The sequence below is a fragment of the Metopolophium dirhodum genome, chromosome 2, assembly GCF_019925205.1.
Source record: "Metopolophium dirhodum isolate CAU chromosome 2, ASM1992520v1, whole genome shotgun sequence".
In the NCBI taxonomy this organism is placed as follows: domain Eukaryota; kingdom Metazoa; phylum Arthropoda; class Insecta; order Hemiptera; family Aphididae; genus Metopolophium; species Metopolophium dirhodum.
In genome coordinates, this window is record NC_083561.1 from 14,843,930 (window position 1) to 14,870,390 (window position 26,461).

Genomic DNA, 26,461 nt, shown 5'->3' on the forward strand with positions numbered 1-26,461 from the left:
TGGTTCTTCAATATGCAGATAAGTTTTCTAAAAGTAGTTCAAGTAGGTACTAGGTACTACACAACTATATGTTTACCTGTAGGTACTTAATGTCTATAGTAATATCATTGATTATACATACTATACTATATATATATACATAGTATACTATCTATAATCAATGGTAATATGATACATTGATACGGTAAATACTAAATGGCACAATATAAGCACTTTTTGTCTTTTTAGTAGTACATGATATAAATTATAAATTTAACCCTATTTTATTATTTTATGAATACAACAGCAATTACACTTAACATATCATATAAGAGTCAGCATATTATAATACCTACATAATTTAATAATTAATATCCGTATACACCATATATTATTTGAGACTAGGATTTTATTGCATATTCATGCAAATCTTAATAGGTATTTAAATATTTGTCGACATCATCTAATGCACTATTTCAACATATTCCCTTCAATAACTTAAATTTTACTTTTGATCGATATACTGTAATAAATTCTGTATTAATTCGATAGTAATATTGAATATTGAATTAACTTCTTACAATTAGCGACAATTCATTGTTAAATTGTTTTCTATAATTATTTTTAATAATAGGTACAGTTACTAATTTGGATTTGAAATACAAGGTAAATAAATAATAATTATACTTGGGTACATAAAATTAAAAAAATTAAAATTAATACAAATGTTAGATAAGTTTTAGAAGTTTTAACTACGTATGTTTAAAAGGTTTCTAAGTATATATATTTTTTTACAAACATAATATATAAGCTAACAATATTGTTTCTTTTTAAAATATGCAATTATGTTACTTTCACAGTGCGATGATGCTACAATCAATTAATTTTTATACTTGATTTTTCAATCGAATCCTTGTCTTAATTCAACAATATGAGTTAAAATCTTTTTTTAGCGAGAACACAGTCGAGATAATGGAGAGGGAGAGCGATTATGTTAAAAATTAAAATTTCTGACTGATGATGTTATATTAATTTGACATAAACTAAAACATACACATAAACGAATTGGTCGTATGAAATTAGTGTCGCGTTACAAATTGGTACATTTCAGGTATAAATAATTCGCAGAACTTTTAGTCAAAATAACTGGTTTAAGAACAGAATGTACAGAATACGTAGAATAATCATTATTATATAATATTATAATGTATAATACATATTATGTTATATTGCGATGTGGCATTGTAGCATTATTTTAATACATCAACATTAATTGATGAACATTAATTGTCAGGGATAGCTCATAATATTTTATAAACATAAATATTATTTTGTTCATAACGTAAAATAATTTTTAAGAAAAATTAATACAAATTTACCAAACGATATTATAATAAGTTTACATAATATATTATTTCTTATTCATAATTTATAATAATTTTAAAGTATAGGTATTGTATAATTATTGCTGATACGAAATAGGTATAAATACATTTTATTACGTTTTTTTTGTTCGTCTTGACAACCAATAATTGTAGGTAAACAATTTGTTTGACGAAAAATTCACCAAACGATCAATTTTACACAGCCAATTATCGACTGTACCCCGCCATCGCCATGACTACAACTGCATACAGTAGCGTATATTCAAGGGAGGAAGTTGTCTTAATCCACTACACAAAATAGTGAAAATTATTTTTATAAGAAAGGTACTATAGCTAACCAGTAACCGACTTCGCCCAGGAAGAAATGAACAAACATATAGAATACGACACAGTGTATCTCGGCTTATGTGCTTATAATTTCAGTTCATCAGCAAATTGACATCGGTGTATCTATGATACTTTCTGAAATAATTTTACCGAGATTGGCGAGATACTATACTTGGTATATTTTTTAACGTATTCCAAACTACTCTAGTCTAACTTCTCTGAAACTTTTATCGAAATCAGTCGACAGCTTTTCGAGTCACATTACACATGTCACGTAATGTATACGGACATTGCCTTATTTGTTGTACATTTGATATTTGAATAACATAACGATAATTTATTAAATTTTATATAATTATTTTACTCACAAAAATCTAATCCCATAGCATGTAGGTTGGGCTAGTCTAATCCCTCTTAAGTCCTAACCCTTGGAAATTTCTGCGTACGCCACTGACTGCATAATTTAAATATTCACGCTCAGACAGCCAATTTTTATAAGTGTTTAATGATAATAAATATGAAAAATACGTAAAATAACGAAAATATTAAATGCGGATGAGGTAAGTTTTTGGAAAAAAAAAAAGTGACGTCTTAAAAGTTAGAGATTCGAACATCATCTGTCGTTCAACAGAGGACATCATACCCGTACGTGTTGTTTACATCTTACTAATGCGTATTACATATTATATAGTATACATACCAAAATGTACGTTCAGCTGTTTCAACTTTGTGTGGTTAGCTTAAATATTAGAGTGCATTGACTGGTTATTAAACTTAAAAGTATAAGAGCTTTTACCTGTGTTCTCTCTTACGATATTTCAATTTTTATGAGCGTGTAAAATGTCAATATTTAAAAACGCTTTTAATATTCACTTAAATATTAAAATATCGCAAAAAGCAACGAGCGATAATTGATAATAGATCAATTCACTCTAATAGTATTTAAGATCACCATACAAAAACTGAATTGAAGAACGTATATTTTGGTATAGGTATATTATTATGTGTTAGCAAGACGGAGCCACATGCGCACACGACGTCCTTTTTAATGTATTATAATATTAGAGCCGTGCAATTTTCGGGGCGAGGACAATTATAATAAAATCATAATTATGATGGGGGAAGCCGCGGTTGACGCCACGTGAGTCGTCGCTTTTATATCCATGGGCGTTTAGGACGACGTTAAGTCGTCCGCCGAATCGTCGTCGCTCGTACAACAACTCCGGCTGTTGGTCGAGTCCGAAGAAAGATTGTGCCGGTTGAGCGGGTGATAGTGATGATGGTGCTGGTGCTTATGCTGTGGCCGCTGTCCATGGTGCTGGTGCACAGACGACGAGGTGCGCCGCCGGCGTCTGGGAGGTGGCGGCCGCTGATTTTGGCGGCCCACGACGTCCGCGCTGCCACCACTGCCGCCACTGCTCAGGGTCGGAGTGGCTGGTGGCTGATGTCCGATACCGCTGATGACGGACGTGATCGACGGGCCAGCCGCGACGCTCACCTGATGGTAGCCCGACTGCATGTCGTCCTCGTCACCGCCCGCACCACCGCTCTGCACTGACATGGACCGCGTCCGTCGCCGACCGCACCGCAACTGATCCCGGTCGCCGGCCCCGGTGATGGAGTCCAACCGCACGCTGTTCGGGTCAGCCTGTCCAAACACGTGATCAGCAAACATAATATCGTAAATAAATTACCTGTTTTATATATTATTATGATTAGAGCAGTGTGCTTGCAGGAGAATGTATTCTTTTTAGCTATAAGTATTGTAAAATATAGCTTTCTTAACACAAAGTTGGAACGGCGAACATAAACCTTAAATCTCAAGTGTTTGGTTCAAAAATCGAACTGTTCGCGTAACAATGTAATAAATGGTTCCAGTCCCTGATTTGAATACCCAAAATATGCAATTTATACCTATAATATTAATTTTAAAAATAAAATTGAATGCCGGCAATATAGCATCATATTGTAAACAATTATCTATCTATTAATAAGATGAATACACGGGCATATTAATCTTATCGTCTTATATTCAAGCGTTTCTAGAAAAAACGTGCACCCGCGGGCAGTTAAAAACCATATAATTCGACAAAAATTTAAAATATTTATGTTTTGGTTGTATAATACAACTTGTATTATTTAAAATAAAAACGTCAGCGGAGTAAAAAATTAATAAAATTATTAATTAAGTAATATACTTCCAAAAGTATAAAATGGAAGAAGTATGCCCTAAAAACAAAAAAAAAAAGGTGGTTAAGTGGATGTCGCTCTGCTGTACAGTAGGTTACAAGTGGGTCACTGTAATGGATGGTGTTAAATTTGAATTCAATGATATAATATCATTGTATAAGAAAAACGATTCTGAGCGAAAACGGTCAGTCAGCCTATGATATTACCAAGTATATTTGATGATATTATTGTGAATAAAGTAATTTATATATAACCTATTTACGTGGAGCCTTGTTTTACATTTTAAATCCTTAGCCATAAAAGTTAAACATTTTATACATTTTTAACCACAAAATAATTAATAAATTATAAATTTGATAAATGTTGTCAAAATTTGAACTTTAAATGCTTATAAAAAAAAATTGTGCCTATGTATTTTTAATATTTTTCAACTGCTATTAGAACGATATATCAGGAGCCTTATATTAAATTTTCACGCTTTTTTACCCAACAAATAAAAATTTATTGTTATTTATAGAAAAAAAAACTAAAAAAATTGAAAACTGACAATGTCCGTAAACAGCTCAAAAAGAGTCAAAATATTTTCAACATTTTATGGTGTATAGAAAATGCTAATATGAACATTCAGTGAAATTTTCAAGTATCTACAGTCATTTGTTTTTTAATTACAATAAAATAAGAAAATTGTTACATGAGAAATCGAGTAAATATCAAATGTTGTAAAAATATAAATTTCAGACGCTCATAAAAATTTAATTTAAGTTTCTTCTAGACATTTTTTTTTTGATAAAGGTAGACAAACTTATGAGTAATCTTATATTACATTTTCAAATCTTAGATTTAAAAAGAAAAATTTTTATGAATTTCAACTCAAAATAATTTGCTATTTTTCGTGATTTTTCCGTATTTTTTCAAGATTTGAACTTTAAACGTGTATAAAAAAAAACTGTGACTAAGGATTTTTAATTTTTTTCATCTGCCTTTGAAACAATAACCTAGGAGCCTTCTATTAAATTTTCAAGCTTTTTTACCCAACAAATAAAATTTTATTGATATTTATAGAAAAAAAATTTAAAAAAACTGAAAACTGACAATGTCCGTAAACAGTTCAAAAAAAGTCAAATTATTTTCAAAATTGTATTGTGTATAGAAAATGCAAATATAAACAACCAGTGAAAATTTCATGCATCTACGGTCATTTGTTTTAGAGTTACACCAATAACCAAAATCGATTTTGTTAAAAATCGATTTTGCGTAAAAATTCCCGTTTTTCCTTAATTTTTCTTTTGTTTTTCACATCGCTTTTGAAAACTACTGGGAAATTAAAATTTTGACCTCCCCAATGCACCAACGATATTCACTTTCCCATCGAACAAGATACTGAAGTCGAAAATCGAAGCATTATTTCGACTACTTATCGTGTACACAGACACAAAAATAAAAAAATAAAAAAAAAAATAAAAAAAAAAATAAAAAAAAAAAAAATAAAAAAAAAAACACACATCATTGTAAAATCAATACATTCATCGTTTCACTCAGAATCTAAAACAAAAATATGCAAATCATTTATAAGCAAAATTAAATTTCAAAACTAGCTTTGTGAAAGCATGAAACGTACTTGTTTCGTACTCTGCTATTATTGTGACTGTGCAAAACAAATATGCAAATGCTATAAGTCCTCTGCCGTACTAATAACCCAACGTTTTAATATAATATTCCAGAAAGGAGTATATATTATACTATTTTTCAAATGTCGTGGGTGTATTCAACATTGGCTATTGAACTAATATTTGTTTATCGTTTAAATTGTATCCATATATAAGCGCTTAAAGTTTAAATGAGTGGATTACTGTAGTCTGTATTAGTAAACATATGCACGGTTGACGGTTCCCATTTCGCTGCTCGCTATCGCAACTTCACTCCCCTTATTATAATCAAAACTTTTTAAATGTTTATGGGTAAAAATAAATCCATTGCTTCAATATTTGATATTTGCTTGTCAACATTTTCATTGTAATACAAAAGTGCTTCAAACTACAATATATTACTTTACAAACGTTAAACATTTTTATTTCCGTTTTTTTGAAATCCCAATACCTAATATAAATATTGATTTTTCAAATACCTGATAAGCAAGCGCCGACAACAGGTCCCGGTCAGGAACCACGCCCAACGGCATTATTTCTTCTAAAATTACACTCGCTGCGATCTTGTGATACTGGATGATAGGCGCGAAGTGTTCCCGGAACAGAGAACGCCAATCTGCATCCTCGGAATCAGCATTGTTGTTGTCGGCAGCATCAGCGGCACATTTCTTCGCCCACATCAGCGCAGCCTACAGCACCCCCGACAATTTAGGATGAAAGACTTATCACCCATTATATTAATTATATTTTAAATAATTTTGAATGAAATATCGAAAGTAGTAGTAGTGGGCACCTTAGGGTCTACGGAATATGGTTTTTTCAATATAACAACTTATTTTGGTATAGCAGTTATAGGGGTTGAAGCCGTTTATGGGTTGTTCAGTAGGTATACTGGTTTTAATACCACAATACCGTCAATCCTATCAAGGTTTTTCGGTGTTCCAGTATTACGATTTTCCGCAATGTGCTGGTATTACGATATTATACTATTCCATTTCATATTAGTACTAATATCTACCATAATACAGGTACCCGATTTCAATACCATCAACCCTAAGGTACCTATTGGCTATTTTTTGTATGAATGTAATGATGTGACACTGAGAAGTTGGAACGTTTTGACACAATTTTGACTTGAGGACCACGACAACATGAAGGTGTAATTTTTTGTTATTACCAAATGTCAATTCATAGTTTATTATTTTAACTTGCATAGTAAAGACTATACACTATACAGGTTTTATTGTACATGTACATTAAATTATTAAATTAATACATTTACCTGAAATTTTGTTAGTTCATCAGCTCGTAACTCGTCCCGCGACAGTATAAGTCGGACCACGTGTTGCGGCAACAATGTGAACGATCCAAGTGTGAGCACGCGTCCGCCGTTCTCGTCTACGAACTCGAGCACCTTTGGGATTTTTAGGCAATCACATAATTTTGTTCAAATTAATTTTATTTCATTTCTTTCACATGAATATGGGTATGCAAGTAGTTAATGTGTAATTATTATTATTTATTTACAGCCTTGCAGTTCAAAATAAAAACGGTCAAAACATTTCTGCAAATCAACATCAAAACAACGTACAAAAATCCATCAACACAATATTAGCTTATTACAAAATCATAATGTTTATTATCATAACAAATGATACACGTTACAATCCACACATTGACACATACATACATATATATATATATATATATACAGTAGTATCTGCTTAAACGGGACATTACTTAATGGGGACATTAATGACAGTCCCGAATGAATGTATTATGTAAAATTATTCGGTTAATCGGGGCACTAGGATAATGGGGACAAATAGGTCACCGCCCATGTGTCCTAATTAAGCGGATTCGACTGTATATATAAATTACCAAACGTACAGTAGTTATACATCAATTCATTATATTTAATATTAATTATTTACTGATTGGCATACCATTACTTTTTTTCATACCATAACCGTTTAAAACGAAATTTAAACTTTCAAGATTCAAAAATATAGAAATGTATTATTATACTTATCTACATGAATAATTAAAAGCTGGGCCAAACAAATTCTATAATTTCTCATATGTACTAGGATAGTAAGAATTTATTAAGAAGGACTCAGATTTTATTTTAATTTGTAATTAACAAAATTTTAATAAACTAGAACAATGTATAAAGCTTATAAGATGATCAATTTGATTTTTCACAATACTTGTCTCAAATGTAAAGGAAAAGTAACGAAGGATTGATAAAAAAATGACACACCGAGTTTTTTATAATTGATTTAATTGAAACGAATCGATGGTAGCTTATATGCAAAATCCTACAACTATTCATTACATTCGTTAGGTATTTTTTAAAAAACGTCTATAATTTTAGGTTTAGTATTAAATTGTTAGGTAAGGTACTCCGACAACGTACATAGAAACAATTTCGGGAGTGGGACTAACAGAATATCGTTTTTTGAAATCAATAATTTGTCAAGTTAATATTAACAACTTAATAAAATGTAATGATACATACCACACAACAACTTTTGCAGAGGCGAGGAAAGAAAGATGAGTGGCCAATATTAGGTTTTTGTAACCAGCCTACCTTTTAAATATTCCATTACAAAATTTTAAAATTTTAAAGTATTTTTCTGTTTTTAATGATATACATGTTTAATGTTTTTTGTAGGTATTAAAAAGTTTCTTTGATTAATTTCTTGTGAACTAAATATTTAAAAATTTGATGATGCATTTATTTTTTTTTACTTAATACCTATACATAATTTATTAAATCAATATAAAACCTGAGTCCTATTAATGACAGCGTTTTTATTTGTACAATATAACTACGTAAATAGGTATTATGTAGGCATAGTTATTATAGTTCTAATTGAATTTTAAATGATGATGAAAATGATTTCTACTCTTAAAGCCAGATTTATTTTATATCCGTTCGCAATTATAAGCTTTTATATTAAGAAAATATAATTTGAATATTATATAGTCTATTATATATTAGTTGGCATGCTTTTTTAAAATTGTATTTTAACCCAGGAGTTGCCAAAGTCACAAGTTTTACCGTTAAATTATATTATCCATTTTATACCGCTTCAAAGTGTAAAGTAAAGTAATAAAGTTTTCTTTTGTTCTCGACTACGGCCTATAAACTTAGAATATATTATTATACACCTACCGGTTATTGCCAAACAATTTATGTATATGACAATTTAATAATAAGACGTTTTTAAAGTAATAAATAATAATTTTATGTAAACACTTCAGCAGTATGTTATTGTATTTATATTTCATTTCTGGAATAAAACATTTTATTTTTATTGTTTTGGAAACATTTTATGTGTACAAAAATAGTAACGGAGAAAGTATATTATTTTATATTTTTAGTTTTGAGTTATGTAGGAATTGTACACGTATACAATATACATATTGTAGTAAATCATTTACAAAAACCTACCATAATTACGTATTCAACAGCTTCTTTTTATACATGCATAAATTATAAGTTTAAGTGTACAATGCGAGTAAATGTAAATAAAAGGATACGTTTTTTCGTTTAAATCGCTGTATATTATATTATATTCGTATAAACACCAATACACTATATTATTATAATTATTTATAAACTCGTGTGTAGTCGAATTTACGTGAATAAAAGCTCAATTGTACTCGGAAATCGATTGAAACGTTGCTAACCACCACTGGTTTACGTCACTATTGTATGTAAACAAACGAAACATATAAAAACGAACAACTAAAGCAACGTCGTTGAGAAAATGACTAGGTATAGATAGTCAGATTTTTATAGTTGATGAGAAATAATTACTAACCCGAGTTAAGTTTAGTTGTGAAGTGTGAATACAATATTATGATTGTTAAGTCAGATTATAATGGATAACAAATAATACATTCAACTTGCTAAGTTAAACTGTTAACACGAAACAAATATTAACTCAACTCAGGTTGAAAAACGTTGATCTACTTTTTTAATTAACCGTGTACGCAGTGTTACAGATATGTTAGGTACATTATAGGTACACGGTTTTAAATAAAAATTAACAATGTTATAATTATATGTTTCCTGACAAAATAATGTTAGGTAACTATACATAATATAAATAGGCACACAATAGGTATTTTTATGTGATCCAAGTACTTATTAATAAAATAGTTAACTTGACATACATCTTTTAACTATACTTAATGCCCACCTTTGATAACGGAACTTTACCTAAAATAACGCTACCTATATATAATACCGTTTAATAATATTGTAATATTCCGACGAACAATTTTGTAATTAAATATTATCGTACTAATATAATATAATATGTTACCATCAATGATATAATTTAGGCAATAACGTAAATTATTTACATTGGTTGACGATATCGGCATCAATAGGCAATTTAGGCAGTGCTGTAAAAACTAAATATTTTGTTAGCATAGGCACACGCACAACTAAGGATTTTTTTTGTGGGCGGGCTAGAGTTATATCAGCAGCAGAGACTTTGATAATTTATATTTTAAAATAAAATATGATTAAAAACTAGGCGGGGATAAGCTCGCCAAGCCCTCTAATTTTGCCCATGTCTGTAAGGTAATGCATTTACAACTATGACTAAGAGATTATCTTAATGTCTACTTCACTTCAGTAGACAATGTTGATATTGTTGTTTAACAAAATATATTAATTTGGTTAGGAATTAAAAATGGCGTTATACAGACAAATTGCTAGACTATTATATAAGTGGGTAGGTTAGAAATGGCAATCCTTTTAATATCTGCGTGTCAAAAAAAAAAATTGAATTCATTATTCAAACAATTTAAAAATACACACGCATGTTTATTGTTACATTTAAACTTTACATTATTTATTATTCGTATAAATATGAACACATATTTTTCATTAAAATATGTTTAAGTAATAAACAATAAACATTAAAATAATAAAATCGAAAGAAATATGTTTTTTGGATTATCAATTTTATTGTAAATTAGTTTTTAATTAAAAATGTGTTGCTGCATTTTCCAGCTTAGGAATCAATCCTGGTGTTACAACTAGTAGAAATCAATAGAATACGTGCTGCACTAATATCTCTTCTCCAAGACGATTTCTGAATGTTGATTTAATTAAATCCGCTGAGGAAAATATACTATATCACATGTACCTATATACTATATTATATTGTAGTTCCAAACAATTTTAATAAAGAAATTGTTGATTTTTCATATAATATCAAATTCATTTTTCCACTCAATAAGAATCAGATTTCTGGTTTTAATATATCTATCAATTTCTCAATATTTTATTTCTAAAGAATAAAGAATAGGTGGTTAGTTAAAGTAGTAGTTGACAGGTACATTTTAGCGATGGATGTCAATTGTGAAGACGCTTAACCAAATTCTATCGACGACTGTCATAAAGGTCATAGTATCGAGTCACAATTACGAGCAGATAAATACATTAAAGGGTCACTTTGTACGGTTCGTTGATTAAAATGCAAAAGCAGACAATTTGTTCGGTCTGGTAGAAATGTACATTGCAATTTGCAGATCACAGACATTTTTTACTATTATAACAATACATAGCAAACCTATAAAGTATATAATATAATATATAAATAAGTTATGACAAATAATATTTAAAATACACAATAAAAATGTTATAAATCACGATGTTCAAACAAAAATGCTTATAACAATATGAACAAGTTTAAAAAGTGTTTGATAAATATAAAATAATATAATATGGTCAATATTGTATTGTATAATAACTATATATAGTCAAAACCATGATTGACGACTGACGAGTTCTAATATCAATTTAGTCAACAATTTTACAAAACTTTATAGCCTTGTAATATAATATGTCATGACTTCAGACTTGTTTATATTATATTTATATATTATATACTTTATACTATATTACTATATTACATTTTTACACGACCGTACAAAGTGTATGCGTTTCGCATTTTTAATGTTTGACCGTACAAATAGTGACACGGAACCGGGAAATATAAAAAAGTTCACCATCCGGCCGGCTCGGACCCACGACAAATGGAATCCCCCTATCAACCCTATCCACCAAGCCGCTTTTGAGAGCCTGCCACTCCCGGGTCCGATTCACAGTAGCCAGTCCTTATTGAGAGCTAGACACTACCTGTGGTCGACCCTGTTTCCAAGTATTGTATAATCCCCCGATATATATTACCCTATATTGTAAATAAGACGGAGCCCTTGGCCCGTCGTGAAATTACGCCGAACTCAGCAGCTCACTTTTCAGCCTGGCTGTCGGGCTAGCGTACTCGTCATAAGCCTTGTACATAAATAATATCTACCCTAGAAATAAAGAGACGAACCGATACCATAAAAACCGAGTTATTATTTCAAAACTACGAACCAGGCCTAAGAGCTACTGTTTAAAAATGAACGGAAAAAAAACATAAAACATACTATTTCCACGTTGTCACGTTTATATAGTTATAAACAAGTTCAAAATGAACGTATAATTATGAAATTTTATATTTGACTTAAGGAACATATTATGATAATAATAAAGGTTTTTTTAAAAATTTATTTGGAATGGGATTTTTGAGCCACTAAAGTAACATTTCAGATCACTGTGCGCAGGCCCGTTGGTCATTTTCTACATAAACAAGCAAATTCACTGAACATTTTTATCAATAATTGGTGAACATGTCTGAAATTATCGTCATCATTACCTAGGGAATATTGTGAAATGCATCATCGCCTGAAAAAAATGGTCGTTATTTCCTATTCAATATCGTATACTCCAGTCTATAATTTGATTGGAAATATCGTTTTTGAATATAGAGTATAATCCGTTCAGAGTAGTTTAATCACACTTTGTTCTGAGTCAACCAGTCATCTCCAAGGATAATGGAGGTTGCCAGTTGCGGGACAACAAGACAAATGCAGTCGGTGGTATGTCCAAAAATAGAGAACGGTATGAGGACCTGAGTAGTGACTTTCCGGCTACGACCTTTTACAGCGGTGGATATGGTGATTAACGTTAATTTCTTTTCGTCTTTGACGGTAACATAGTATATTATATTGCTGTGTATAATATGATAGTTAATAACGGTTATGATGGTGATCATTGGCAAAACTAGGGGGTGCAAAAGGGTCTTTAGCACCCCCAAGTTCTAATTTAGCACACCTTGTTTTTTCATGTCTAACTATCATTATTATAGTGAAATACCATAAATGTTATGTTTTTGAAATATGAAATATTATAGCAACCCACGTTTTAGAGGTCTAGTTTCTCCTTACTATGTGTTACTATTTTCAAGTTGTGTACAGTTCCAGGTCCAGTTTCCAGTGTCCAGTAACCAGTTACCATGGTGATGATATGCGCGAATAGCGCGATGATCTATGCTACGTTTTATACGTAGGTACAAGTTAAACGACCTGATAGGGTGTGAAAAAAATCCTGCCGACAACTAATATGATAGGTTTTATATTGTATTGTACACTCAAACACAAAACAAAAAAAATATTAATTATAAAAACTAAAAAAAAACATTGCACCCCACGTCCCCACGTGTCGTGGCAAGACCCGCGTTTAAACACACACAGGTCACAGATATACGTACAGCACACGCAAGAGTACAACTAAAGGGAACAGTACAAAAAAACAAACGTAATTTATAACATCAAAAATAAAACCAACGCTCGATTAAACCAACAATATAATATTATAATATTGTATAATGTATATAGGTAACAAAATATGATGATGATGATGATGATGATGATGACGATGACGATGTTGATGATGATGATGATGATAATAATTACGTTTCACAACATCAAACGAATATTTTACACGCGCACACAAGATAATATTTAGGTACGTATATACATGTATAACAGGTGGGTTGGGCGGGTAGAGGTAATGTGTATCGTAGTCATATAAATGTAATAATATGTATAATTTATGTCATAGGCGTATTAATGTATGCGAGACACATCTAGAGGGTAAATCACCATCGGCAATAAGCGTGCATATCGGTTATTGCAATGGCTGGTATTTTCATCATCTGGTGGAATCGTTTATTGTATCGATATTGTAAAGGTTGTCTGTATATAGTCGCCAGACATTCTACAAAGGCATAAATACTGGGGTTTCCATTTTTTTTTAAGCCATTTATGCCTTTTGTCCTGACTACTTTATTTGGGAAACCAAAATATCTCGTTTTACAAAAAACGCTCCGTGTATACTATATATAGTGTATATAAACTGCAGGGGTGGCCAACATATTTTTGATTAAGCTCTACTGAGAATAAATTTTTCCTTTGAAGATCGACTAACGCAAAAATATTTTTATTTTTATTTTTAAGTTTTTTTCACTAATATATTTTATAAGAAACATACTTATAAAAAAAATAAATGAAATTGTCTCACCCAATTTTTTTATCAATCATCTAGATAGTCCAAATCTGATTTTTGAAGTTTTAAAAATACAAAAATACCATATTTTAAAATTCTTGAGATTTTTTTGTACTACTATTAACATTTAAGTAGTGTCAAACTGCGGAGATTACAAACTTCTGATTGAAATGCGAAATTCCCTTTCCTTCTGTAAATTATTTAGTGGATTATTTTTTTGAAAAAGTTAACGTAGGTATCAAAATGAAAATTGGTACAAGTAATTGTTGAGTTATTTAACTTTGCGTACAAAGAATAATAGGTTCATAATGAGATTGTAAATGAGTTGATTTGAAAATGTTAGTAATCAATATTACCTAATCTAAGTATAATAAATACTAGCTCCAATATTACATTTATTTTATTTTTTTAAAACCACTTTAAGGTCTATTATTCTTATTATATACATTTTAATAGGTATCTGGGAAACTAATTATTTGAATTGTGTATTAAGAACATAGGGGTTTAATTAAAAAAAACAGAAGTGTGTACTGTGTATATACTATTACTCCTTAAGTAATACCAAAAATCTTAACAATTTGAAAATATTGTTATCAGGTATATTTAAATATTCCAAAAATTAGAATTTAAATAAATGTTATATTTAACGAAAAACTAGGCTTGAGCATACTTGGTGATTAACTGTGTATATATCCTTTTTTCGGAGATAAATAAAACGGAAACATATCTTTTGGTTTTAATACAATAGTTTTTATCAAATATGTTTAGAAATAAATATTAAAACTAACTTCCACGTACCAGAATAATAATATTCCGTCAAATACATATACAATTCAAGGTGCATACACTCGAAAAAGAAAAATGTTCATATGTATGCGAGAGTCAACAACAATTTAATATAAAAACTTTGCGTTATTTTTAGTCCCGGGTTTTGAATTTTAAAATCTGTCTACCCTATAATAATATCGCAGGCTCAGCGGGATTTGTAAGAAATTTTCCAATGGTCATCGGAAATAATATTATTCACAACAACAACAAAATTATAATAACCATGCGGTACATATTATACACGAAATCGCCAATAGTGGTTTACCCCCTCACCCCCTCGCCCGTCCCTTTCGTACTTTTTGCACCAACGATTTGGTGCATTTGTAGTGGATGTAACGTTCGGCGGACGCCAATAGCGCACAAGCTGTGTCCACGGTGATACCGCCGCCCGTGTCGGCAAAACCCGTACAGGCGGCTCGCAGCTCGTCCAGTCCGTAACAGTCGGCCGCATTCAACACGCCTGATAAAACAATACTATTGCAGTAGACACGACATTATTGAACAATTAGGGCGTTTGTCAACCGAAACTCAGACCTTAGAGCGCGAACTTAAATTATGGTTTATGAAAGTAAAGTAGTACCTATACCTACAAAAAATATTGTCTTCGAAAAAAATGTACCGTAAAAAACTGAAAACATGTATGTAATAACACTATGAAATCGTTTCGAAATCCTCTCAAATAGTAGTATTCATACGTCATATGCGTATTATTTATTATAGAATTCAAACTGTCATGATAGTCGATGATGAATATAATATATATAGGTACAATATGTCGGTGCCTACCGTTCCCAAAATCGTTTAGATATTCCTACGCCAAATTGTATGATAAAATTAAGAACAAACGCTTTATGAATGTTATAGTTTTAATTATATCATTAAAGTTCAACTCCAACACAAAGCAGAATGCTTCATTGTGTTATCGTGTAAGTAAGTTATGACATTGATTTTATAAAATCGATGATGACGCGAACACGGGATATACTGAACCTTGAACACTCCCCCTTTATATACATTGTGCATTTAAACTTGATTATAATTATAATTAATTTAATGCGGGTTGATTAATATTAATTGTAAATAGGGACATAAAAGTTTCGGAAAAATATTCATTGTTATTACTTATTATTAAATAAAGAAGCACAAAGTCAACTTCCTTTTTATGGGGTTGGTAGGTACACATTAACAACATGGTAGTAAATATTGTATATACTAGGTAATACATTTTTAAAAGATATTACAACTTTCAATATCGTTTATTATTTTGTTATAGGAATATTGAAAAATAGTGCAACGTAATTGGGAAGGACTCCGGCTATTTCGAAGCATATCCCGTTCGTTAGGAATTCTACTAATAAATATTGTCGACACGTTTTTGCACAATGCACAACTATGTTTTTTTTTTTATTATTATTATTTATTAAACGTTGCATAAAACTTATAAAAAAATAAAATATGCAAATATGTCTGTTATTATCTATTATTGTTATTTATATCAACCTACCTAGTAACGTTCGTGGTTGTAATGTCACGCAACCAGTGTGAACATATTCTACCAACTGCCGGAACACGTCGGCGTCGAATTCTTCGATTACTATCACTGTCGGCGATGTTACACTCGCAGCATTACTGATCGATGTCGCTACAGTTCCGACAGAACTTCCTCGTTTATATTTCGACCATGACGTTGATGCATTGGATCCGGCAGCCACCATTTTGCTATTGTTCTTAATACTGTTCCTATTCGGTGGTGATTTTTGCTGTTGCTATGGGTATTTTGGTACAAGTTTGTTCGTCAACAGCAACACACAAGACATGACATACAAATAACGGAATAAATAATATAATATACCACTTTCGTCTCTATTATAATAATAATATAAAGTGTCAACATATTAAGCAGCGGTAGATCGATAACAACTATAATATTATAATATATTGTATGCTCAACAAAATTATATCGTAGTTTATATTTTATATTATACCGGACTATAATATTGAGACGTCAGTTATTTCGTGATATTGTATTGTATTTGGAAAATCAAGAACTACTTATATACATAACAGTGATAGAGTGGTCCCTATATTGTATATATGTTCGTAGTGTAGGATAAAATAATACTCTGTTCATACATCAAGCCATTATTAAATATTTACGCAACAGTGTTTATTGACGTAGATAGTCTTAGACCTTAGTTCTTCCATTAGAAGACCTCAATTCGTTTTATACTATACTAAATGTCTCAGAAAAGTGTGTGTATAAAATATTATTATCGTTTAGAAGACAAGTAACGTTTGTTAAATAATATTATTACTATACCTAAAATAATAAATGAATACACACAAAGATTAATGGTAAAAAATCATTATGCCAACCATTAGCACGATTAAAAATTCTTTAACATTTAAACATTCATCGTTTATATATTTTATGTTAGTCATTATGTTCTTTATTCTGAATTAACTATCAAGTAATTGGTTCTATAACTGTAAGTACATTTGTTATGGGTGTATTTATAAATATAAACATCCTCCATGTTAATTGTTGAAAATTCTTTAGCTCCCCAAAGATGATATCCTTATAAATCAATTCATATTTTACAAAAATAAAATATTTGGTGGTTAACATTTATTAAGTTAAATATTAACTAAACATAACGAGAGCATTTCGTGAAAAATAGCAGGATATACTTACCCGTGATTGATACTGCTGTTGATGATTGTGTTGAATCAGAGGTTCTGAACTACGTTTTAATAACATTCTCAACCGATTTTGTTGTTGAGGGTTTTGACTCCCACCCGCAGCACCAGATAATTGCTTTATTAAGCCTCCACTACGTTTTGATGAACTACCTCCGATTGAGTGTTGTTGGGGTTGTAGTTGTTTGCCATTTGTATCGTATAACATTTTATAAAACACTCTATAAACATAAAAAAAACTCATTAAAAGAAATAAATTATTAAACATAATATAAAAAATACAACAAGTGTCAGTCAGTATAATATATAATATTTTTTACTGGTCATCAACTTTTTTTATTTGTTACTTAATTGAGTGCACATTGCACTCTTTTTGTATGCAAATTATATAGAAACAAAAATATCTATACCTAACCGTATAATATGATTAATATTTTATATACGTCATAATTATGTACAAAATGTATAAACGTAAACTTCAATCATGGCTACAAACAAAGCGGGATTTAATATTTATCCTCGATGTATTAATTTGTCATTTCCCTCAAAACCGTAGGAAATTAGTACAGTCATTAACGTCAAAACGTTAATAAGCTGGTATACACTTCGATAGAATGTAAAAATTACATTAATTTTTTTACCAGGCTATTACTTATTAGTTGTTAAAAATATGTCCGTTCTTTCACAATTTCTTAATAACTTACTAACATCACTAAATAATTAAAGCACATCAAACAATACCTGACAGCTGTGTATTTAATTTTCATGACATTATTATTTATTTTAAATATATCTGTATAATACAGTTAATGTTTAGCAAATTCAAATTTAAAAGCTATTGAGGTAAATTATAACATGATTTAGACTCCAGATCACAAATAATGAACTAGTTTTTATTTTAATTTTTTTTTATTTTCTAAACATTTTTTTGGACTTAAAAGATATTGTCTAAAAGATTTATACTTTAATGTTTTCATAGATTGGAAATTCAATACAGGTGATACTATAAAAATACAGTTTTTGAAATATTCCAAAAGTTTTCCTGGAAATTGCGAAACCTATCCATTCAAGATGTTTTGGAAATGAATCCCGCGTGTGTATAATCTTGAAAATCAATCCATAGATACAGAATTCGAAGAAGCGAAGACTAAGGTCTCGGATCAGAAAGCAGCACATCATATAAAAATTGTCACGTATCATATTTTATTTAATGTGTTAACACTGGAAAGGTGAGAATAAAAAAAAGCACGTTATGGCGTTTGGTGTAGTGCCAATATTGGTATGAAACAAAATATGCAACTGACACTAAAAAAAGTGTTAATAATTAAAATACATATTACTAATCATGTAATCCACAAGCACAAGGCTAACTGAAAAAAAGGGTATTCAGCCCCAACAGTTTTTTCATTAAAGCTGCACCCCTGCATTTTTGTATATTACGTTATTTTTTTAATTTAAAATGTATCTAGTATGTATAATATAGGTAGGTATGTAAAATTTGATCATTATTTTCAAATGCGAATAATTTTTTTTTTGATTCCGCTGATTGTAGTTATTTTTTTTACTTAGCAATAGAATTTTGGATGATTACCTATTACTTTACATTATCACGATCGTTATAACTTATAAGTTCAGCATGTAAATAAATGGTTTTAGTTAAAATATATAGATTGATATATAATATAAGTTGGCAAATCTCTAAATACTATCAAAATATCTCAAAATAATGAGTCAGCTGGAATACCAAATGACCTTAAACAAAGCAACCTATTTAAGGGTTTTAAATACTCCCTTCCGTATAGTTGTAATAATTTGGGTTATTAATATACGATAATAAGTTTACCCACACAAAGTTAAACTTCAGAATATATATGCCACTAGGAAGATAGTTTGCCAAATCACGTCATGATACTTCAACGCATTAGACGATTTACGTTTGCCATTAAAAAATTAAACAGATTTAAAGATTTTCGAGCAAGTGGATTAAATGTTTGTGGGCTTATTGGGCCAAATTTGGTACTAATTGATTATTTTCTTTAAGATAATTTAAAATTATAATATGCGCATATTTAAGTATTTAATAGTTGTTATCATAAATCTGTTGTTCTTCTGTACAGTAATGTACCTTTATTGCCTATACATTGCGCCGGGTTATATTTTAAAAGTTTTTTATAAATCAACTTGTTTACATTTAATTTGTTTTGTTTAAAAACGAACCAACAATACCATAGACTACGAATAAAAAAAAAATTATAAATACATACTACAACAATTGTTACAATAACAATTATTGTTGTCAGAATTCGTATAGCAGTCCTTAATAGGTTTTTTTTTATTTATAGTACCAACAATATAACATTTAATATTGGTACCCAAATTTAATTTATTGGGTTTTTAAGTTATTTAACTATTTTCAGTTATTAAAAACACATAAACGAATAAGTATTAAATTTGAATAAATACAAATCCATGTATATCTAAATATATATAAAATGTTGCAAATATAATATAGTAGTATTATTATTATAATTTAGCATAATATTATTTTGTATTTATTAAAATATAGTATATTATTACAATACTAATATCATTAATTACATTATAGTAGTAGTGCCATTGTATTATGTAATTACACTTATATGCATAAGAGCTATAACATTTACAGTAGATTATAATGTAATCTTAATATGATCTTATTATTATGCTCCGCCAAATTCTGAGGCTTATATATTACAATACGGCTAAACGGCTTTAATCACATATACATATTGGTAATAAATATCCACAAATAATTATTGTTCTTAATCATTCCTAACCGTTCTATTTTAAATCTATACCTCCACATTAATATACTTAAGACCGTATTATTTATACTGCTGTGTACAGTTCTAAAATACAAGCAGTTTCATAATTCATGAATTATTCAGCACATTTATTATATAGGTAGTCCATTTTATGAAAAGGGCATATCTTGGCTCAATTCATGAATTAAGCATTATGTGTTTATTTTATGAAATGGAAAATGTTATACTCGGCATTTTATGTAGTGATTACACGATCTTATGAGAGAAAAATGTGGTTTAGGTAATTAAATAGCGAAATATTTAAAATAATATGGAAGTTTTCCAAGGGTGCGAAACTGTGAAATACCAACCTTTTTTATAAAATGTTTATAATGCAATTAATTCAATAAGCTAATATTTAAAAAATTTAAATATTAAAATAAAAATTCTACGAAATAACGTACCTTGTAAAAAATAAAAATTGAAATTAATCATTTCAGTAAACAATATATCTTTTCGATATAAATTACTAAGTAAAATTGAACATTAATTTATCATTTAACAAATTATATTAATCCTATTATTATTTTATAATTTTACTGTTGACTTTTGTATTATCAAATCAACTAGTTATTATAATATAACAATGGCTTATAGGTATACCATGTAAACTACGTATATTCACTAATGTCCTTATAATATACTTATAATTAGTTATTAATACATTATAAACTACTTACCGGCTTCTTGCCGCGAGTATTGCCTTAACAGCACACACCGGTTCCCGTGTTTCACCGACTAAAAATGTAACGTCACACACTTCTGGGATAGCTGCAAGAAACTTCAAATCATCTGCTAGTCCACCTTTATATTCGAACAGTGTTTCGTCCATTGCTGTTGATGTTGTAGTAACTGGATACTGTGGCTCCATTCTTATAAACCTGTTATATCACACATAGATAAGTGTGATATTATGTAAGTTACTTGGATACTGCACTAGTAACTATATTCATAACTATTAACTATGTAATTGAATAATCGTTAGATTTCCTAATCAAATTACTTTCAATATTTCGATAGAAAAAATACAAAATATTACATATTACAATGTCAATACTGTAATTTAAGGTTCTGCAAAATCAAATCACCATTATATTTTATTGGTTTTATATTCATTTAATGATGTTTGGTTACTGTGTTTTCTCATTTTCCAATAAGGTGAACACAGAAAAACACGATAGTCATAATAATTATGTATATATTATAATTATGTATGATATATCATTCTAAAAACTTTAAACATTTAGAAAAAGTAAAATTTGTGGTACACTCACTTTTAATAAAATCTGTTTGTTATTAAAAATTTAATTTAGTATAGTTGATTAATATAACTAGTGCCTAGTAACAGGTAGTCTTAACTTAAAAGTGTTTAAAGTTTAAATAATTAGAGAACTGGACCAAATTGTTGACAGTTATTCCTGATTTACTCTTCTCAACTCATCTTAACTTTAAGTTCTTATAAGCTAATTAATTACCGTTTTTAATTCAATTTTTATACATTGAATAATATTAAGAAAAAGGTATTGTTTTAGATTCTGAGCGAAGCGATGAATGTATTGATCTTACAATGATGTGTGTTTTTTTGTGTCTGTCATCACCTTTTAGGACAGTAAAAGTGCTTGGATTTTCTTCAACAGTAACTTTTCTGATAGGAAAGTGAATCTAGTTGGTACTTTGGGGGATTAAAAATAAAAATTTCTCAGTAGTTTTCAAAAGCGACGTGAAAAACAAAATAAAAATTATGGAAAAACGGGAATTTTTACGCAAAATCTGTTTTTGAGAAAATCGATTTTGGTTTTTGGTGCAACTCTAAAACAAATGACCGTGGGTACATGACATTTTGACACGATGTTCATATTAGCATTTTCTACACACCATAACATTTTCCAAATATTTTGACTTATTTTGAGCTGTTTACGGACATTTTCAGTTTCCATTTTCTTTAGTTTTTTTTTCTATAAATATCAATACAATTTTATCTGTTGGGTAAAAAAGCTTGAAAATTTAATAGAAGGCTCCTAGGTTATTGTTTCAAAGGCAAATGAAAAAAATTACTTGAGCATTTTACTGATTGTTTGTATTAGAATTTTCTATACACAATAAAATGTTGAAAATAATTTGACTCTTTTTGAGCTGTTTACGGACATTTTCTGTTTTCAATTTTTTTAGTTTTTATTTCTATAAATATCAATAAAATTTTATTTGTTGGGTAAAAAAGCGTTACAATTTAATATAAGGCTCCTGATATATCGTTCTAATAGCAGTTGAAAAATATTAAAAATACATAGGCACAATTTTTTTTTATAAGCATTTAAAGTTTAATTTTACAAAATTCATCAAATTTATAATTTAATAATTATTTTGTAGTTAAAAATTTATAAAATGTTCAACTTTTATAGTTAAGGATTGAAAATTGAAAACAAGGCTCCACGTAAATAGGTTATATATAAATTACTTTATTCACAATAATATCATCAAATATACTTGGTAATATCATAGGCTGACTGTCCGTTTTCGATCAGGATCATTTTTCTTATACAATGATATTATATTATTATATTCAAATTTAACACCATCCATTACAGTAACCCACTTGTAACCTACTGTACAGCAGAGTGACATCCACTAACCCACCTTTTTGAATATGAAATTAAAAATGTATGTTGTCATTTAAAAAAGTAAAACTTGAAAAATAATAACGATAAAAAAATGGTAAAAATATAACTTTTTTCAACCTATTGTTTTATAATAACATCAAATTATGTAAAACAATATTTTTTTAAAATGTTAACACTTACTAGGGTTATAACTTATAAGTGCCTGCTGTAAAATTAATTGCCTTGAAGGTTTAACTATTTCTATATGTTCTATAGTATAGCAACACAAAAATGCATAGTTTTTTTTTTTATTGTTTAAGTTTAAATTATAGAACATAATGTATTTTACAAAATACAACGATATATAGTAAATCTTATTTGCAATAGGTATATATTTTTTTTAACAACATTTGTTATTTTAATCCTTATAGATTGTGACCATTTTTAATTTTAACACAAGTAATATATTCTCTATTTCTAACACTGTACCTATCTAAATTATCTTAAATATCTTGAATATAATTTTTTTAAGATTTAAATACCTATAGTTAATAAATCAGTATTGATAGTAATGTATAATGTTTAGTATTCAATCTGTATCTTTTTACAGAATTTGTTTAATATTTGTAATTTATTAAGTTATATTTAAATTGACTAAAATAGTAGAATTTCTCTAGATACGTCATAAATATATTTAACCTGTCGCAACGCGCACAACGTCGTACCCCAGACGTATTAATATTGTTTATAGGAAATAAAATAGCGTGTGTTCCGCCTCAATAGCTTCAAAAAAAAAAAAAAATATGTACCTAAAAATAGACTGTTTCTGGTTACAAATATTTGTGTACATTTTGTACTGCCCAAATGGGTACAAAGTCACATGTATAGGTATCTGAAAATTATCGAATCACTCTGTGTCTCTGTATGCTATGAAATCCCTCTTTGCATTAGTTAGAAACATAAAAATATTAGTCATAATACAGTGTTATTGTAGGTATGTAATCATTAATTACCGAAAATTATTATAATATAGACCAAAAAATAATATCATCCATTTCCAAGACCAAAATTAAATTCAATAATTGTAATTATTACAGTATTTGATTCTTAAAATAACCACAAGTTATCCTCCCCTCCCTTAAAAAAAATTATAATAACACAAGGCTTAAGTTCCAATGATAAATATATCAATATTGTGGGGTAAATATTTACTCCTTGTGCGTAAATGTGTCAGCAAAAATAGTGTGCATGACGACAGGTAATATTAAATATATTTGCAAGGCTGAGAAAGTTAACTAATTTTTATTAACTCGTTAAGTTAAGTTAATGTAGAAAAATGGAAGTTAAATTTAAAATTATAAGTTACTTTTTTCATATAAAATTAATAATTATCTATAACTTTTTTTAAAGCTAACAAATAATATTATAGTTATATTGATACTGAGTAAACAAATAATACCTATGTCCTATAGTTATATTTTTATTTTCTTAATGATGTTACCCCTATAACTTTTCTTTTTATAATAAAATATATAATTTATTCTGTGAATATGAAATTTACATTATAATTTATAATCATTATATATTTATATTTTACATTTTTATTTATTACATATTATTATATTCATAAATCATATTTGATGTTTCCGATCATTATTATTTCTCATAAGTTAATCCATAAGATAGAAAAAAAATTAACTCGTTTAGTTTGATTTTACATTAAAAAAGTAACTTTTTATGTAACTTAACTTTAACTTTTTAACTCGTTAATGACCAGTTTTAAATTATAAAATCATTCAATAAAATACAACAAAAATTGTAATATTGTATATGGTACTCATTGTAAAAAACGAATTGTATTTACCAGTTGTTAAAAATTGAAACAAAATATAAACCGAAGATATTTTAATTATTAAGTCACGCTTAATGATTTAGGAATTTGGGTAGGAAAAGTAGAAAAAAGAAATTAATTGATAGAATGGATTAGAAGTTTTCTCACAAAATATAATTATAAAATACATTAATCATTGTACCCAACTACTGCTAATTTGTGTTTTATAATTTAAATTATAAATAGCTTACATTTTTTATGAATGATTTCTAACTTTTTTATTAATTTACATAATATACACAAGTAAATATTGATGGAACAATATTAACCAAAAAATAAACACGAAAAATAGGTACTTAATGTGATTAAAAAAGGAGAGAAACGTATGAAAAAAAATGTTCTATATTTATTGGCAAGCATTTTGAATAGATTATAAATCGTTATATTTAACATTTAAGCGGATTAAACTCAAATAAACAACGGTACCTTTTGTGTTTTAAATATTCATAAAGACATGCAATATATTATATAGACGGTGAGAAACGTTTAAAAATTATATAAGTGATTCGAGTTTTGTACAATGACGCAAAATCACGTCGCATGTTTGCAACTAAACGCATTTTTAGAAATCAAATTACATCTTCGTTCAGTACAATTTAAAAAATATCTAGTACAAGACTAAAATAATACCGGTGCGTATATACTCATAAAATATGATATAATATAATTGTATAATATACAAACGACGGTTAGGATATTAATTTGAAACTCACTATATTATATTGCGTTATCGCGAAAAAGTCAAACGTTGCGTCTGCATCGGCCGATGTGTGCGTACTGCTCGTGCGTGCGAATGTTTACCGTTAAAGTTTTCCCTCGACACTTGACGTATAATTATGTGTGGCTGAGTGTGGCAGTGGCTGCAGCGCGGCGAGCGTTTACGATGTGGCGCGCGTCAGACCGATTAAAGGACGTCGTGCTCGCGCTTTTGCAGATGACGGTATGCTATTAATAACAATACGAATAATAATAATAATAAATAACAATAATAATAGTAATAGTAATTGTAGTAAAAGCGCTACACCCGCGCAAGACCGTACACCGTGGTATCCGCGGAGAGTAGCGTCGACGCGACGACGGTGACGTTGGCAGTAATTCTGACGTCGGGTGGGACTGTGGGATGAACAGTGGCGCGAAAGAGAAAGCGACGGCGTGTGGTCGTGTGAGTGGTGGTGGTGGTGATGGTGGTGGTTGGTGGGTAATGGTGGTGGTGCTGGTGCTGGGAATGGTTGGTGTGGTGGTGTGGATGGTGGAGGTGTGCGAGAACGGGTGTTGGTGAACGGCGCAAACGTAGGAAACGATGGAATGATGAAGAAGGTGCGAAGGGTGGATACGACAGGAACGAGAGGGCACGAACGGCAGAGGAAAAGCGAGCGCTTGTTATAACCGCCTATACGGAGTGATCCATTTAAAAAAAGCCACTATTTATTTCAGAAAACCCTAACTTTCACATAATTTCTTTTCATATTTTTAGGTTATTATCAGACAACATTTTCAAAAAAAATTATTTTTATTATTTTTCAAGTTTTTTACTCATTTCACATTTTGTGGGGTAACCCTATACGCCTATACCACCCCATCCTACTCATCTAAACTGTAAATACTTAAGGTATACTTGTCCGAAATTTGATATTTATACATCAGAGTACTTCA

The 26,461-nt window shown here is 29.3% G+C and overlaps 1 protein-coding gene across 1 annotated transcript; it reads right to left on the minus strand.

The window, feature by feature from the left end:
- On the minus strand, positions 1–26,442 carry LOC132938653 (serine-enriched protein-like). Its single transcript, XM_061005607.1, has 9 exons — positions 25,849–26,442; positions 25,522–25,753; positions 21,001–21,201; positions 17,473–17,698; positions 16,282–16,543; positions 15,074–15,237; positions 6,810–6,941; positions 6,007–6,216; positions 1–3,339 (listed from the first exon to the last, which is right to left on the minus strand). Exons 3-9 carry the CDS (start codon positions 21,189–21,191, stop codon positions 2,863–2,865), a joined length of 1,662 nt encoding a protein of 553 aa, XP_060861590.1. The 5' UTR covers positions 21,192–21,201; positions 25,522–25,753; positions 25,849–26,442; the 3' UTR covers positions 1–2,862.
- Between the last annotated feature and the right edge of the window lie 19 nt (positions 26,443–26,461).